The sequence below is a fragment of the Trachemys scripta genome, chromosome 7 (genome assembly GCF_013100865.1).
Source record: "Trachemys scripta elegans isolate TJP31775 chromosome 7, CAS_Tse_1.0, whole genome shotgun sequence".
Taxonomy (NCBI): domain Eukaryota; kingdom Metazoa; phylum Chordata; order Testudines; family Emydidae; genus Trachemys; species Trachemys scripta.
The window spans coordinates 100283468-100302306 of record NC_048304.1 but is presented as its reverse complement, the minus strand read 5'-3'; the positions used below and the strand labels follow the sequence as shown (position 1 = coordinate 100302306).

Here is an 18839-nt window from a genome sequence, read left to right as displayed (position 1 = left end):
TTGCCGCCGCAGATCGCGATCACGGCTTTTTTTGTTTTGTTTTGTTTGGCTGCTTGGGGCGGCCAAAACCCTGGAGCCGGCCCTGCACAGCAGATACCATTTGATCCCCAAACATCCATTATATAAGCAATTACATGGTAAAGTGTCTAGACACACAGCAGCCTAAGACTAACTGTTTCTGTTAGACCTGCTTCGTCATTCTCTCACAGGGTTATCTATGTAGTTTTGGGATTCAAGAATTGTCCCTGCTTTCCTATTCTTGACTCATGTGCCTCATGTCCATCTGACAGTTCTGACATCCTGAAGTTCTTACTACAGTGCATGCATGGTGTGTTTAAAGAATGAACCACTACTAAAGACCTACAGGAATAACCAGCCTGAGGAGCCACACTAGAGCATACCAAAGATTGTGCTCTATTTAGGTCCTGAATTATCCCACTTTTTCTCTTCCACAATAGCATACTGTTTCCATTCACATTGACTTTGTCCATGACATACAGACAATGAAACAGGATTCTGTGCTGCTCTTTTGTCTGCCCAATGTCCTCCCCAACCTCATGTTCCTTTTATGACTTCTTTCTCTGCAGCCATAAAGGACATATCGGAATGTGCTCTCTCATTATTACTACTATTAACAAACAGTTAAAACCATTACATTTCTTCCCTAGGATCAACAAAACGGGCTGTTTCTTTTCTTTAACAAAACAGAAATAAGGATTTTGGATGCCACTGGAATTTACAGGTTCAGTCCTATCTGAAGAGGGCAATTCCAGCTCTTCTTTTAAAAAAAAAGTTCTTTGTACTATAGAATCTCACTGTGCAAATTAACTGATTAAACTCATTTAAAAATGTTCTGCAGTTTTACAGGCTTTTTTTTTTTTTTTTTTTAATTCTGCCTACAATGGACTTTTATAAAGATCTTTCCCATAAGATCTACAGAAAAAAAATTAAAACAGCAAAATCAAGTCATCCACAAAGGAAAGTAAATTCTGTGATTGCATCAACTAGCAGAGGTGCTGGAACAATTTGTATAGAGGGGGTGCTGAGAGCCATTGAACCAAACTGTAAACCCCATTTATAGTATAAACCATTTCATGCCAGGGGGTGCGGCAGTATCCCCAGCACCCCTAATTCCAGCACTTATGTCAAACAGTTAAAAGCCTTTGAAATACTTCAGTCATCTAGGAGGGGTGGAATATCTTAAATATAGCAGCACAGTGCTGCTTGCAACTTGCTTTATATCTGTTCATTAGGATGGGTAAAATATATGGGGTTTGCTTTTGTTTTAATTTGTGTTGCAGATTCCCATCCATAATTTTTTTTTATTAAGTGCCTCACAGGGACTGACTTTTTGTATTAAAGTGGCATCTTCTTTGCTTTGACGAGAAAATTAGTCGGACTTTAATTTTGCAGTCCTTTCTACTTCACCGCATATCTTCAAAAGACATCAGTCTAATACAAATAGTACTGTGTTTCAATGTGCCTGTGTCTGTACCTATACACAACCCTCCATACGCAGTGGTGATAGCTTTATAAAAAATTGTAAAACAGTTGATACATCTTACAACTCTTAAACATTTCAAAAATACTTTTTATATTGTATACATGTTCAATAGTAGAGTGTGGGGGGAAATATCAAGGACAACACTTGTAAAAAAGTGAAAAACACTTTGAAACTGCTAAATCTTTATATATATATATATTTTAAAATATTTTTCAAGCCTTATAAATATATTTGTAGCAAATGAAAGCGCTATAAAATGAAATATCACTTAAATCCTGTTAGGCTTATAAATGTAATAACTTTTAATATATAGTTGTTGACCTTTTTTAATTTAACACATTGTACACAGGAGAAGATGTACACCTTTTTTTTTTTTTTTTGAAAGATAGAGGTTTATTTCCTTAATTCATAAAACCATTTTGTTGAATGTGTATTTCCTTGTTTGTTTAATAGTTTGAATCAAGGAATTAGTAAACAGAATAAACGAAGGGCCAGATTCCCCCTCACACCCTCTGACTACATGCATAATGTCATCATGTGGCCATGCACATTGCCATGTAATTCCTCTTGTTTTTGAATTTACTAAGTAATTGTGCAGCAGAATCCAAGATTTCATTTAACAAGGAATGATGTCTATCACTCATAATTGTTAGGACACCTGTAAAAATGTGAATCTCAAGTGATGCAGTGATGTTTGCCTGAGAGCTTGAAACAGGAGTTCTGAGAGGTCTGAGCTGCCCCATTTTTACCAACTAAAACCTTAGGCCAGACTCAGACTTTATGATCTATTCCACAGAAAGGGACAGCATGTTGTCATGCTGTCTCTGGAGCAGCCCTGGAGGGAATAAGAGGTGACAGGTCCACACCTGTCACAGCATATGCTCCCTCCCTGTCAAACTGTGTAACTATGCTACCAGATATGTTGAGGGCTCAGAGTTAAGGTTTCACTCACACCCATTCCTTCCCACCTGTACAAAGTAGTGATGTAGCAGCTCCACAGAGCCTGCACCCCCCCCTATCCCCCATGCTCAGAAAGTTGAGGTAAGGTGCGCCAATGGGAATAAGTAAGGTGGTGCTTTAAATTCCTTCCATTCCCTTGAGCTGGAATGCAGGATAGGCTATAATTAGTTCCCTAATTAGGAGTCTTCTTATAACAACATTAACTATTTCACTACCAGTTATTTTAGCAGCAAAATCAAGCTACTGTCCTTCTCTGACATTGCTGGATGTAATGTTTGATACTGGGAAACTGTGTGACAGGGCAGCTAGTTGCCATCAATGATTTCAGAGATGAGAAATGAGAAATTCAATCCTGTTCCCAAACCTGAAGTCGGGACCACCCTTCCCAAAATGGGGAGGAAAAAAGGAGATGCATCCTCCCCCGACTACTGGAGCCAGAAGCAAAACTCCCTTCATCTTCCTGGGTGCCAAAGGCCCTTATTGTCACCTACCCAATGGCAGAACTTCTAGCTTCTACATGACACCTGTACAATGCAGTTCTACATTTTTCAATACAAAGATCTAGTGCAGAATGGAAAAAAAAACTGTAAACTTGGGCCCAGTTTAAAATTATTCTGATAAATTCAGTTTTACATACAACACAGATATTATATTAACTGGAATGAGGAAGGGCAGTTGGGACTTTGGGGTCAAAGTCTCAACTGTCTGGAAATTCTATCACATAATTCACTGCTCCAGGCCACATAATCTCTGAGTGTTGCATAGAACCCAGGGCCTTGCTTATATTGGTGTGAATCAGGAATAGCTATACTGAAATCAATGAAGATACACAGATATATGTTTAATCAGGATTATATACAGAGTTTAATATTAATTTTTCCACAAAGGTTGTCATTCAGCACACACTTATATAGTAGCTGGAAATATCTTGCAAAAATATCACTTAATCCTAACATATGATTGTGATACTTCCTGAGCTAACTGCGCCTCTGACCTCTAGGTGGCTTCTGGCTATTACATTTCTCGGGGCAGTATCCTGTGATCCTCTCCCTCCAGACCGGGGACCTAGGTCTGCAGATTCCTGTAATTCACATTCAGGTCTCACCTTAGTTCAGCACAGGCAGTCCTATTCTCTCAGGGGAAATGACAGGGTTAACCAGTGACTAGCCAACTCTTGTAAAGCAGAGTACTATTTATTCTGAGAGACAGATATGGCAATTTCTTGCAGTATCTTTGGGAGATACTACTGTATTAAGTTTATGAATCATTTTGGGCCAGGGATTGTATGTAATTTCATGGGGAAGAGTAACTACACTTCCTCCAGGAATTAAGAACAGGGGGGAATGATTAGGCAAATTCACTCTGGCTGTAGCACCTCCATAAGGGTACCACCACCTGGAAATGCTCGCATATAATAGTTCAAACTAGATTATTCAGAGACCAATAGACAAAGAGAGGACTTTTGGATATATAGCTTGAAATTATACTAACTCAGGCCTGCTTTCTGATCCCATCAGGTCTCAGGGTCCAGCCATCACCTGTGTCTGGGCAGAGACCCTTGTCCGACTGCCTTCTGACCAAGAGTCTTAAGGCCACACAGCCCCCTGCCATACACTACGGTAACCCCAGAAAGCCAGTCTACCTAACAGCCAGCACCTGTGCTTTGCTTTCTCTCCAAGGACTATGACCAGCATGGCTAGCAGTTACAAGTTACCACAAAGCTCTCTCTCAGCAGAGGCATTTTTTCTTAGGATAAAAGCATCACAGAGAAGACAAAAATCAATACCTCCTTACAACACATAGCAAAATCTCCTATCTACCATCCAGAGATCCAGTTCCAGAGTGTTTGAACCATGTGATTGCACCCTTAAGGAATATGAAGGAAGCCGAGCCTCTCACTGAGGAATACATTTAAGAGGGACTAAAAGAGGTCTAAAGAATGGCTCACCCTTTTACTGTGACATCATCCTTTCTTTTCCTGCAATCCCCTCTCACTTATTACACACTTTCAACTTTTGCAACAAATGAAGCAGGGATCCGCCTCCTTCAATACACTGCCCTGATTCATCCTCAGAACAAGTCCAACCTGTGCACTAAATCAAACAAGGGGTGCTGAGCTAACAATAGTATGTGATCTTGTAATTAAAGATTGTTTCATAATGGATATGAATTGAGGTCTTAAGTGCTTGGCTTTGCAACCTTAATATTCTTTTTAACATATTTTTGTGTCTGTAATTTCCTAGGTTTTTATATAAAAAAACCCGAATAAACAAATTCCATCATGTGTACTCACATGGGTCATCAGCAGGACGGGAAACTTTAGATCCACCATACAGACCTCTGCCACCTGATCCAACAGAGTAACTCATAGCAGTAGGGGGTTGTCATCCTCTATGTGGATCAGCATATAACACAGTCAACCTGTGGAACTCCTTGCCAGAGGCTGTTGTGAAAGCCAATATTATAACAGGGTTCAAAAAGAAAATGAGAGAAATTCATGGAGGATAGGTCCAGCAATGGCTATTAGCCAGGATGTGCATGGATGGTGTCCCTAGCCTCTGTTTGCAGAAGCTGGGAATGGATCACTTGATGATTACCTGTTCTGTTCATTCCCTATGAAGCGCCTGGCATTGGCCACTGTTGGAAGATAGGATACTGGGCTAGATGAACTTTTGGTCTGACCCAGTATGGCTGTTCTTATTAGCGGGGCTTGGGTCACTTTGCCTATGGGTTTCACAGATATTTGCTGACAGAAGAGAAATGGTGAGACTCAGGAATCCTGGGTTTCATTCCAGCCTCTGGAAGTTAGTGCGCCCTAGTGGGCACAGACTTCTACTCATTTCAACACTCTCCCCCGCAGTTTCTGTTCTATTTCCTTCAACTTGTCCTTGTCCCATTCCTGTCTCTTCTCCATCCCTGGTTCCTTGTCCCAGTCCCATCCTCCTCATCTAGCTAGTCCCAATTCAATTTCTCAAGCTTCTCATCCCACCAAGTTCCCATCTTCTCCATAGCAAGTCCTAATTTCAGGCCTCTGAACTCCCTGGTTCAGTCTTCTTTCCCCACCCCCAACTCTCAGCCCCCTTTCCCACCAGTCCCAGTTCTTGCCTTTCTGGTTCCAATCACCCCTTTCCCAACCATGTTCCTCATTCAATCACACTCCCCATGTCTTTGTCCCAGGTTCCTGTCCCCATCTTTATGCCCACCCCATCAAGTTCTTCCCCAGTATACTAGCTAGTCCTCAAATCTGTCTCCACTCCCCACTCACCTCTTTACTCTGCCCCACTGGTTCTTAGTCCCAGTCTCCTTGCCCAGACAGTTGCAATCTCTCCCCCTGCGATGGGTCCTCATCTAATTAGTCTCCCTCCACCTAATAGCTCCCAGTCCACTCCATTTTTCCTTGCCATCTCCCAGTTTCAGCCTCATTGCCCATTCACTCCCTGTCTCTCACATCTGCCACCCAACTCCCAGGCTCTGCCCCTCATTGCCGTCTCCTTGCCCAGCCAGTACTACTCTCCTTCTGCTCCCAATCTCCTTGTCCAGCCAGTCCCCCAGTTTCCACCCCCATCCACAAACTCTTTGTCCCAATTTACTCCGTTCTCCCCTCCCCCTGCAGATCTGGCTGTTGTCCCCCTTTGAACCAGGCCATTTCTTCCTCCATGCTGCCTGGGCCCAGCAAGCTCATCGATAGCACAGGACAGACAGGCTCACTGCTCTCAGTTTAACTACCCAGACCTGGATCCAGCATGGCCTATAACAGCAATTGAAAGGCTGGAACATGCTCATTGGAGACCAAATCTTCAGGAAATTTAGCAGCTAAAAATATAAAAAATCTCTACTAAGCATATGTGAACTGCAATTTTTCAAAGGTTATAATTAGCCAAATAAGGGCAGATTTTTAGAGGGACAGGAAAGAGTGTACCCCGAAACAAAGGACACTCCTTTGCCAAATTTCAAGTCCATGGTCTAAGGCATGGAGATGTTAGAACTGTTCAAAGAAAAGGTCACTAGAATTTAAGATGGGCAAAAAAATTTATTTTCCCTATCTTTGTTCTTGGAAACAGAGGAAATATATTCGTTAAATTTTTCAAAAAGATTCAGTAAAATTATAACCTACTGAAGCCAGGTCTTAGAATAGGAATAATAGTGACCTTATTATGGGAGGGGCTGGAAACATCTATTATTATGTTCCATCTAAAGATCTTAAAGCCTTCTGCATACTTTACAAAATATGAAAAAGGACATCCCTTTTGATATTTCCCTTCAAGCAGATGAAAGAAACAGAAGATTTGCTTCTTTGAGCAACAGTATATTGATGGGAGAGCTAGTCAGGAATTGTCCATTGGAATGATTTTGCAAATGAAAATGCAATTTCTGCAAAACAAATTTTCTGTGGGAATATTTTCCTTTTGCTGAAAATAATTGATTTTCTATTAGGAAAATTAAACAAAATATTTTATTTCAGGTTGGTTCAGCCAAATATTAAAACATTTCAAATTTGGAACTGATCAAAAATATTTAATCTCAAGTCAGTTCTAAAAACATTAAACTACAGTCACATTGCCTTACAGAAATGATAGTTCTGGCCCCCATTTTCTCTCATGGGCCAGGCTCTTTGGAGGACAACATCTCCCACAAAGTATTTCTTCTGCATGGTGCATCATGGGAGCGCATAATTAGATGCATTATGGGAGGTGCAGTCTCGCCAGGGAACCTTGTCCATATGAGTGAATGGTGGCCAAAACTACATCCCAGCTCAAATGGGATGGGTGGATTGAGACATTATATCATCATTTATCCAACAAACCAACTGAAGCCCTTCCACATGTCACCAGACAGCCTAGCTGAGTGTTTGTCCATTTGCTTAAGAAAAGCCCAATGTGTCAGCACCCAGCAACATTGCATCTGCATTCTCTCTTAACAGGCTATGAGGGATTGTAACTCGCTATATATTTGAGTTTACTTGTACATTTGCCTGTACTGATTGTAATCAGCAGTCAGGTATTTTGAGATACTTCATAAAATGGAATATATTACTTCTATTTAAGTAGCAGCAACTCTGTTTCTTAATATAATGAAGATACTTTTCTATTTATAGCTCATCTCTCCTTCACAGCATGCTATATGAAAGGCTTGTTCAACAAGATTTCTATTGAAAGTTTTTTTGAACACTAATAAAAAGTGTACTACTTAAAAAAAAAAAAAAAAAAAAGGAACATTGCCTGCAAAACAGTGACTGAGAAGCAAACCTGCCAACAAACCGTAACCACACATCTTGAAACATTAAAACAATTTCGATAATTTTAATAGTAATAATATGAAACATAGGGGATATTTTTCCTCATGCTCCCACCTTCCCCCCCAAAAAAAATTTTGCACAAAAATCCCAAGGAATTTCTAATAATTCAACTCAACACATGGAACCAGTTCTGAAGACCATGGCCAGCTTAGACAGCTAATTCAAGACTCCTGGAAAGACTTCCAGTTTTCATACAGCTTTGGGCTTGTCTCACCCCTAAGCGGGGAGGAGATAGCTATACAAGGAAAAGCAGGCACATCCGACTCCTAGCAAACCAGCCATGACTTTGTTCCATATGGCAGACTGCACAATGTAGTAGAGAAAAATATAAATCATTTTCCTTGCAAAAAGATGTAGACATTATATCCGCAATATAAGATGCAGGATAGTGCTTTGTCTGCTGGAAATAAAAAAAATAAACAATCATTTCTGGGTGAGAAAATAATGTGTTGTTATTTTCTTTAGATAAATAAAATTGTAAGTGCATAAATTCAAGGTTTTGTAATCCATTTTTATCTGCCTGGGAATAATAACTGATTACTTTTCTTCAGAACAAATAATACCTTCTAGTACCTAGTATGTGCAACTGCCAAATTATTTGTATTGGCACTAAATTATGCGTGTTAGCATTTACCAGCCCCCAACACTTCATAGTTAGGCTAGGAAAAATTAGATTTTTATCAGTAAATATCAATTTCACTGTACACCCACAAATCAAATATTGATATCAATAATAGACATGTACAGATAGAAAAATAGTGCCTGAGAACTTATTAGCTTGATTTATGGCCATTTACTTTCTATATTTTGATATGTGATCTTGACAATGTGTTTTAATGGTTATAAAGCTATAACTTTTTGAATCTCAAGGTTTCCTGTCAATGAACAATTGTCTGACCTCCCTACTGCCTGACACCCTCCCCCAGTTTCCCACAACTGTGAAAATGTAAAAAAGAAAAAAATGCTTAAAAAAACCAAACATCAATATTATCCATCAACATTATAAAACAAAAACCGAATCCCACAAGCCTATTCTTAATGAATTTTCTTTTTTCATTCTAAAATGTCCACTGAACTGAAGAAACAAGGACATTGTTACTAATAACTGGCTCCTGATATGGATCCAATGTATGGGCTTGACTGGGCAAGAGTCTCCCAGGGCTTTTTTTTTTTAAACCAAGAAAACCATTCTGATCTAAGTAGGGCCAGCATCTTCCACAATTTGCAACTGAAGCATCTGATTCCAGGTGATGTGGGTTTCCATTTCCTTTTATAGTTCTGTGTCAAGTAATCTGAAAAGTTAGGATTTGTAATGCAATAAAGGCTCAACTCTTCTGATAGTCAAAGCATTATAGAGTAAGGTGGCTTTAGCAACACTAGACCTACATGTAACGTCATTTTTATTTGACAGCTCGAGATTTAACACCTACTGCAACTGGAGTGGGCAAAATGGTGGAGAAAACAAATACCCAGCTCTTGTTGGCAAACACTATTTGCTGTCCCTACATTGCAGCTTTCCTAGTGGATACAAGTCTCTGCTGTGTGCCGCAGCTGGAGAGGATATAGAGAACAGCAGGTTTGCAGCAGGTTTTAAGAGCCCATACTAGCCATGGCCTTTGCATTCCCCTTCCTCACCCCCAACCCCACTTTCAACCTCTTCATTGTGTGCATGCTCCAACAGTTCAGTCCAGGAAAGATTAGACAACATTTGTGGCTTCAGTAGAATGCTATTGATTTCCACAGTGACAACATCTATTGTTTCTATTGTGATAGCATGCACAGACCTTAAATAAGATTGGAACCACACTGTGATGGACGCTGTACAAATTATAGCTAAATGAAAATGTCTAGCCTGGAGGGCTTAAAAGACACAAAACAGATGAAGGGTTGAGGATAAGGAAGACATACAAGCAAATGAATATGGTGAAGAATTGGTACAACTTTGTTATTTTTTTCTTTATTTTTTTTAAATTGAATGTAGAAATGGGTAAATTAATAACAATGAGGGAGTAAGAAAAGAAAGGAAGGGAAAGAGGATTAATCACTATAATAGCCATTATCAGTAGGCAGTGTTTTGTAGGCATTACAGCAGAGGTCGTTCTAGAAAGGGAATTGGAAAATAAGGCAGGGGAGGAATGAATTATAAGAACATAAGACCTGCTATACTGGATCCATCTAATCCAGTATCCTATCTTCAGACAGTAGTCAGTGCCAGATGCTTGAGAGGGAATGAACAGAATAGGACAGTTACTGAGTAATCCAACCCATCATCCAGTCACAGCTTCTGGCAGTCACATGCTTAGGGAAACCCAGAGCACGGGATACTGTCCCTGACCATTTTGGCTAACAGCCATTGATGGACCTATACTCCATGAACTTATGTAGTTCTTTTTTGAACCTAGTTACACTTTTCTCCTTCACAACATCCCCTGGTAATGAGTTCTTCTGTACTTTGTATGAAGAAGTAGATGTTTTCAGAGAACTATTCACTGTTACCCCAAGATCTCTTCTTGAGTGATAACAGCTAATTTAGACCCCATCATTTTGCATGTATAGCTGGGATTATGTTTTTCAGTGTGCATTACTTTGCATTTATGGAATTCCAGCTGCCATTTTGTTGTCCAGTCACATAATTTAGTGAGATCCCTTTGTAATTTTCAAAATCATCTTTGGGCTTAATTTTTTCTTGTGTAATTTTGTATCAACTGCAAACATTGCCAGCTCATTGCTTACTCCTTTTTCCATATGGTTTTATGAATATGTTGAACAGCACTGGTTCCTGTACAGATCCTTGGGAGACTCTGCTATTTTCCTCTCTCCACTGTGAAAGAGGACCATTTATTCCTACTCTTTGTTTCCTAGCTTTTAACCAGTTACTGATCATGAGAACCTTCCCTCTTATGCCATGACTGCTTACTTTGCTTAACAGCTTTCTGAAAGTCCAAGTACAACTGTACCAACTGAATCACCCTGTCCATATTTGTCAATACCCTCAAAGAATTCTAATAGATAGGTGAAGCATTCTTTCCCTTTAGAAAAGCCGAATTGACTCTTCCCAAACATATCATATCCATCTATGTGTCTGATAATTCTGTTCTTTACCACAGTTTCAACCAATTTTCCAGGTACTGAAGTTACGCTTACTGGCCTGTAATTGCCAGGATCACCTCTGGAGTTTAAAAAAAAGAAATCAACTCTACATTAGCTACCTTCCAGTCACCTGGTACAGAGACTGATTTAAGCAATAGTGAATACCATCTGGTCCTGGTGACTTATTACTGTTTATCAATTTGTTCCATATCCTCCCCTATTAACACCTCAATCTGGGACAGTTCCTCAGATTTGCCACCTAAAGACTAATGGCTTAGATTGAGAATGTCCCTCACATCCTCTGCAGTGAAGACCGATACAAAGAATTAATTTGCCTGGTCTTCCTTGAGTGCTCCTTTAGCACCTTAATTGTCCAGTGGTCCCACTGATTATTTGGCAGATTTCTTGTTTCTGATGCACTTAGTTTTTGTGTCTTTTACTAGTTTCTCTACAAATGCTTTTTTGCCCTGCCTAATTATACTTCTACACTTGACTTGCCAGAGATTATGTTCCTTTCTATTTTCCTCAAAAGGACTTTATTTCCACTTTTTAATTGATGTGTTTTTTGTCTCTGCCTCTTTTACTCTGTTGTTTAGCCATTGTTTCTTTTTTTATCCTCTTGATTTTTTGATAGGAGTATACATTTAGTTTCTATTATGCTGTTTTTAAAAAAGTTTCAATGCAGCTTGTAGGCATTTCACTCTTGTGACTGTACCTTTTAATTTCCATTTAATTAGCTTCCTCATGTTTGTGTAATGCCCTTTCTTGAAGTTAAAAGTTATTGTGCTGAGTTTATTTGCAATTTTCTCCCCTACAGGAATGTTAAATTTAATTATATCAGGGACTTTTCCTTCTGCATAAAGGGCAAAATAGAAGAAAGTGTAAAGGTATTTGAAAATGAAGCTGACTGGTGGATACTAAAGGCTGAGAACATTGCAAAATAAAGGCAGGGGCTGGCATCATGATAAGTTATTAAAGGAGCATTGTTGAATGGGGTGAAGGGTTTAAAAGGTGAAGACAAAGAGGTGAAATCCTGACCCTATTGAGATCAATGGCAAAACTCCCATTGACTTCAGTGGGGACAGGATTTAACTCAAAAAGCTTAAGTTTGGTATGGAGATGAAAAGGGAGCCACTGAAGGCACTGATGGCATGAGGTGGGCAGAGCAATGAGCCACGCAGATGATCTTGGCAGCAGCATTTTGAGTGAACTTGAGGGGGCAAAGATGCAGTAGTCCAAGCCAGATAGGAGGAGGTTACAATAGTCAAAACATGAAATGAGGACAATTTGGAAGAGAGTTTTAGCTGTTTGCAGAGATGGAAGGCTAGATTTTAGAGGTATTGTGTAGGAAGAAGCAACATGTTTTAGACACGGCCTGAATGGGTGGGCCTGGGAGGGCAGTCAAAGATGATACCCAGGTTGTGCGCACGAGTAACTTGGAGGAGATGGAGGTGCATGCCGAGACAGAGAAAGGAGATGGTATAGGGGAGGCAGGAAAGGGACTGTGGAGAGACTCCAAAGATGGCTGGAAATGTAGGTATCGGATTCACTGAAGAAGGAGAAGTAGAGCTAAGAAGATAGCACAATCAAATGAAGAAAAAGTGAATTTGTAATGGAGACACTCAGCATGATCAGGAGACTTCTGCCAGACACACAGCACAAGAACAAGAGCTGAGACAGTGAAGTCAGTGGAACTATACTGATTTATTCCAGCTGAGGATTGGCCCTGTGTATCTATTTGAGTGTTAATAGTAGACTCGATCCTGTAGTCCTTATTCAGGAAAAAACTACTAATTAAATTTAGTGTAGATGGTCCAGGCCTCTAGTTGATGGTCCAGGATCTTGGGGGATCCACAACTATAGAGGTAGATGGTCCCAATCCACCTTTGATACAAGAATAATGAAGAAACTCCAAGAAATGCAAACATGGCATTTCCAGTCCCCATGCATAGAAATAAATGTAACGGAGACACAGAGGGTGTGGGGGGGAGGTATTTTTTAATGGGTGGTAATTTCAAAAGCTCCTAAATATGTTAGGCACCCCACTCTTATTGAAAGTCAATGTAAATTAGGCACCTAATTCATTTTGATGTTTTTCAAAATCCCATATATAGACTTCAATGGGAGCTGGAGCAGACTAACTCCAGTAGTTTATATTTAATTACATTAATATGAGTTGATTGTGAGTTTTATTTAAGTTAGCACTACAGTATTAGGCCCTCTCTGTGTATTGCTACTGGGAGGTATTTATAGACAGAAGTCACCCGGAAAAAAACAAAAACAAACAAACAAACAAAAAACAATGCTACCAGTTCTAGACCACCAATGCATGTGGGAACCAGTATTTTACTTCCAAATACACTCCATCAGGCATTTATAAAAGCATCCATCAACATGGCAGCCAGCCACAGATTTAAACTTCAAAACAATGCATATATTTTTGGGACACCAATTAAGCAAAAGTCATCCAGGTAGAGATGCATAAGCAGTATAATTGTTTTGCCCATCAGTATACTTATTTATGGTCCCTATCATCCATTATGGAAAGCTGAACAGCACTAGAGTTGATCAATAATTAATAGTGGCAAGAACAGAAGGCAGCTTATTGTAAAGTATTATTAAAACCTTTGAAATACAGAAATTATTTGAATTGTTCTTCTTAATTCCTAAATGCTGAATAAGATTAATTGAAAACTGAAATAAAAAAGTCTGGAAAAGAGACAGAAAATGGATTTTTCCCCTCATAATGAATCCCTGCATTATCCAAAAGAATGTTGCCTCATTACATGTAGCAGAAACTTGAGAAAATACAAAAAGGTAGAAAATTACATGTCTACAGTACAGTTTCAGAATAAGAACAATTCCATAATAATGAAGGCTAGAACAGCTGTGGTTTTGCCATTATTTAAAATGGCATTAGCTTTGATCTCAGTAAGACAGACATTTGTTTTAAAATGTACCTTGTTTTTTCTTTGAGTATCTACATTTGTGCTTCAGTTATCTTTATTCTAATTATTTGTTCATTAGTGTTTTCTATGGGGCAACTAGTATGTTAGATCAATGCAACAAAATACTAACGAAAGGTCACATCCATCTTTTCAGCAGTACATTTTCTGGCCTTTTCTGGGTATAAAACATAGCTGTAACACATATATTATTATACCACCAGCAGCTGTAACAAACCTTATTTATGTAGATTAATAGAATTTATTTCATGCATGTTATCTTGCATAAGTTAGTTTTAATGAACTGATGGATCAATTAGTGTTCCCTATTAATAATTAACTGTCTATACACAGACTATATCAAATTCTAAAAATAAGCAACTGATATTAAAATTACACGTTAAATATGTCAGCAATCTCACTAGTGTGTTTGAAAATAAACCAAGTCATCATTGGGCTGGCTATACTCTAGGTCAATGGAGTGGGATTGCTAGTTGCTGAGGAATCTGGGTTCTAATTTTCCATAAGTTTATACTTTTTCTTTCCACATCATTTTTTAAAATTTAAATAAAGGTGAAATGTTCTTGTTCTGGATTTTGTTATCAAGGTTACAACCTAAATGGGAATTTCGCCTGAGAAAAGAATTCAGGACTGAAGCAACTACCTAGATTAAAAATAAGATCAATAGAATGAAAATGGATAGTGAACAAAAGTGTTGATAATTATTTATTACTAACCTGGTATGGGCTGAGGTGTTAACACCACTGTGGGAAGAGGCCTTGAGGCAGTAGCTGGCCTAGATATAGCCATAGCTACTTGATTTGTCATTAAAAGAGGCTTCTCATGTCCCTGGAAGATTCTTGATTCCTCAGGATGTATCCATGCTGAATCCAGAGCAAATGCGTTATTTAAATATATCTGCCAAGGATAAATAAAAAGTATGTTGAAGTTGAAGATAATATAGTTTCATTGCTTATTGTTTTCCTGTTTTTTAGGTCTTTGATTCAAGTTCTCATAGCTATATACATGTTTGTACCATAGATCATATCCTAAATCATGAACAGTCATAAAACTGGATTGATTTATGCTTCCTAACTATTGGGAGGGGGTGGTTTTCTAACATCTCATAAGGGGACTATCCAGTTTAGGAAGTACTACCAATAAATAAATAAATAAATAAATAAAAATCCAAACCCCACAATATGAAAGAACAAGGCCAATCCTATCCCAGAGACAGCTATGGCAGAACAAATGTATCTACAACATTTGGTAGCCCAAGGTTGTTCCAGTGAGGGCTGAGAGATGGAGGAGGTGGAAAAAGATAAGACCATCCTATAGTTACACATATGCTTAAATTTACATACATGCCTAGCTGTTTGCAGGATCAAGATCTGAGACTGCAAATACTGCATGAAATCCTGGCTCCACTGAAGTTGATGGCAAAACTCCCATTGACTTCAGCTTTGCTGAGTCCATTTCTAACAAATTTATATAAACATGCAGTCGATAGCAAGGTGTTGCCAGTAGCCAAAATATGGAAAATACACCAAAACCACATATTTTGGTGGTACAAACATATTTTACCTGACTTAATATAGAACTAATGTTACAGCTATTTTAGTCCTTTTCACTATTTAAGAGAACTGCTGATTTATACCTTCAGAAATAGACTATTTATTGATCAACTTTTTATAGCATTAATTTTTCTATAGGATTTTTGCTTGACCTAGATTGCTGACCTTCTGCATGCCTTCACAGTTTACAAAACTCAATGTTTTCCAGTTGTTATGATAAGATCTTAATATAAAAATGTCCCAAGTAAAGTTCAGAGTTACCTTGCAATTAGGTAGTCTCTTATCTCTCCAACTTTTCCTGGCATGAGGTGGAATAGTAGATGTGTATACATGTGGGAAGATGGGAACAAATTCCACACTAGAAGAAGGTGAAAATCCTATAACTGGAGAATGAGCTCCAAACATCCACTTAAAAAAAAAAAAAGAATGAAAAATATTCTGCAGTAAATCAATGTCTGTACATGCTGTATTAAAAAAGTGAATTTCAAGCAAATTTAATGTATCAACCTCTTTAGTCTAAACATTGGGTTTTTAAATATATATATACTGTATCAGTCTCATGTGTATTGTGTGCCACTCAAAGCTAAACTGCTATAGAAAACTACAAATAGAAGGCTCAGAGTTAGAGTACCTAGTCAATACTATTACTAATCAGCAATGAACTGGAAAAAAAAAGTCACATATAAATAGAAAACATCATCATACAAGATTGTGTATGTGTTTCTGTCTCCAGAGGCAATGGACAAAACAAAGACAAGGCAGAATGTGTGATTTCCTGACTCTTGAATTCTTTGGACAAATATATTGATATTGTAGAAACATTTCTGCATTTCAATCAAATTCCTCCCACTTCAAAATAATTGATGTTATCCTTCCATTAAACACAAGAGCATATAGCTTTTTCTCCTGCTCACCCTCTTTCCAAATCACTAAGTTCCAAGAGGCATTCACAGCTAAAATGCTTGACTGGGAATCTCTAAATGAAATTAATCTAAGATTATACAGTTCAAAGTTTTATGTGAAACAGCATTAAAAATACAACAGAAGTGCTAAACTCCTATGAAATTAACACAGCTATTAATATCTAATACATTAAAACTTAAGATGAATATTAAAGCTGACCAGCAAAAGTAATTTTAAGTGGCCTTACAATAATTGAAACATTCATCAAAAAGCACCACCGAGATGTATTGCTTACATTAATATGGTTCAAAATATCTTAGCGTCTGAATTTACTGGCTTATATTGTTAGAGTGCCCTTCATTACCAGCTGCTTTTTCCATAGCAAATAGGAAAAGATCAGAGGGTTAAAGGATGAACAAGACAAGCCTTAATGAGCCAATTCATGAGCCGCTCCCCACCCCCTTCTTTTATTAAGAAAAAAATATTGCAGGTTTCTAAACATTAAGGAAAAAAATCTAGTTCCTAGACATTAAATACCTCTAGTGGCAGCATCCTGACACAACAACATAAAAACATGTTGCAACGGCATCCAGTTATATATTTTTTTTATAATTTATATTATGCATATGGAAAAGCCTTTTGGGACATTCACAAATATTATAAAAATAGGACTGTTCAGGTGATCGTTGCCTTCTCTCTTCTAGTAGGGCAATATTAAAAATGGCAAGGCAACTTTGTTTTAAAGCAAGGAGAGACAGGCTTAAGTTACTTGGCTGAATAAAAGACCCTTATATCTTTATCTGTCACTTATTTAAATGGAGTAATAAACTAGCCTGCTCTTTCGCAGCAAATATAAAACAAGATTATTTTCTACGGAAAATAAATGTCTCTTCCTGGAACAAATACACTGAAACCGACCAAAGACAGCCTTCAGTTCATTGCTCAGTCCCAGCATTAGGGTTCTCTTTGCAACGCAATCAGTGCAATCTCTGCTCTCTCAATCCCCAGTTTTTTTTACAGTCGAACTCTCGTAAACTGTGTTATACCATTGACCAACTGTATGGCCCAGACACTTACAGAACATTAACTCTTAGCACATTCGAGTCTGACGGCAGGGATTGCGGTTCTATACGTTTCTATATGGCTGAAGTACGAAGACACACACACGGAATCCGATTAATAGTTTATGCGGTCTCCCCCTGCCTTTGGAGTCTGACACAGACGGTGCAGTTACTAACGGATGCGCAATAAACTGTGTGGGTCTGCAACAAACTGGGCTGTGCGGGGTAACTTCAGCACCACCGCGCGTTGGACAGCAGGCAAAAGTTCTGCCCTCGGCTTTCTGCACAGGCAGTCATCACCGCGTCCCCCCCCCACCCTCCGCCCCAAACCAGCGCCTCACCAGCGTGGCTTTTACTGGCCCCGAAAATGACACGCACGAACTTGCGTGGATCAAGTCGGCTGTGCTATTCTAGCAGCACTTTGGGAGTCAGACACCCGGATCGGGAAAGAGAGAGAGAGTGAGAGTGGGGAGGAGGAAGGGAGGCGAGGGGAACCGCATTCATTACCTGCCCATTCAGGAAGGGATACTGGTGCACAGCAGGGCGCTGATCTGGCGCAGAGGGCACTGACAGAGGCAAGAAAGGCTCGCAGGGGACTTGCCAGCCGGGAAGCCCCTGGAGCAGTGGAGCAGGATGGGGAGGATGTGGCGAAGAGAGCAGAAGCGGAGGGGGCACCACCTCGGCCCCACCTATCCTGAAGAGCCCAGCCGCACTCGGGACCATCCAAATCCAGGGAGGCGGTGGGGGCTCTGCATTCATCTGCCAGAGGAGAGGCTGCTGCCGCTTGGCTCTCAGAACCGGGAGCATTCTACATGGTACGGTACCGTCCCTCCGCTCGCAGGGCTCGCCGCCGGGACGCGCAGGGGCAGGCAGCAGCGGGGCCGGGACCGGGACAGCTCCGCCGAGGGGGCGATGCCCATCCGTGCCCCCGCTCGCTCTGGCGGCAGGAGCAGTGGCGGCGGCGGCAGCACCAGAGCCGAGCGAAACTCCGCTCCATTCAGCGGAGCTGCTGCTGCCAGGCTCCGCCCTCTGCCCAGACCTCCCTCCCCTTCTGCTGATGCATAGCCCGGCAGGAGACACCTACGGGGGAGGGGGTGGGGGGCAGCAGCTGGTGGCAGGTCTCAGCCAACGTCGCCACCAACTCCCTCCCCCCTCTGTGAGCAGACGGGAGGACGGCCCCGGGCAGCGGGGCAGCCGCTCAGTCTGGGGGGGGGGGGGGGGGGGGGGGAGGGGAAGGGGGGGGACGGGAAAGGGGGGGGGGGGGGGGGAGAGGGGGTGAAGGAAAGGGGGAGATGTGTAAAGGAGGGGAGCTGGGCTAACAAGCGAGGAGCGGGAGGGGAGAGACCTCCCGAGTGCCCCTGCCTAAGAGGGGTGGAGGGAGAGCCCGCTTCTCTGGCTTGGGAGGCAGCAGCAGGGGAGAAGGGGCTAAAGGGGAGGCCCGGCTCCCAGCTCTAACAGAAGCCCCCATCCCACATACACAGCTAACCCGGCTGAGGGTGCCCCTAG

The 18839-nt window shown here is 40.4% G+C and overlaps 1 protein-coding gene across 2 annotated transcripts in view; it reads right to left on the bottom strand.

Moving 5' to 3' along the window:
- TCERG1L (transcription elongation regulator 1 like) overlaps positions 1 to 18314 on the bottom strand; it is a 215275-nt gene extending 196961 nt beyond the window's left edge. Inside the window, exons 1-3 of one of the 2 annotated variants that reach the window (XM_034776812.1) lie at positions 17841 to 18314; positions 15631 to 15777; positions 14533 to 14713 (exon numbers count right to left, since the gene is read on the bottom strand). In XM_034776812.1, the coding sequence (XP_034632703.1) occupies positions 14533 to 14713; positions 15631 to 15777; positions 17841 to 18140 (628 nt within the window). In that variant the 5' untranslated portion in view covers positions 18141 to 18314. Of the gene's footprint in view, positions 1 to 14532; positions 14714 to 15630; positions 15778 to 16567; positions 17029 to 17840 lie in introns of those variants that run through there. The other variant, XM_034776813.1, reaches the window with a different exon arrangement.
- Between the last annotated feature and the right edge of the window lie 525 nt (positions 18315 to 18839).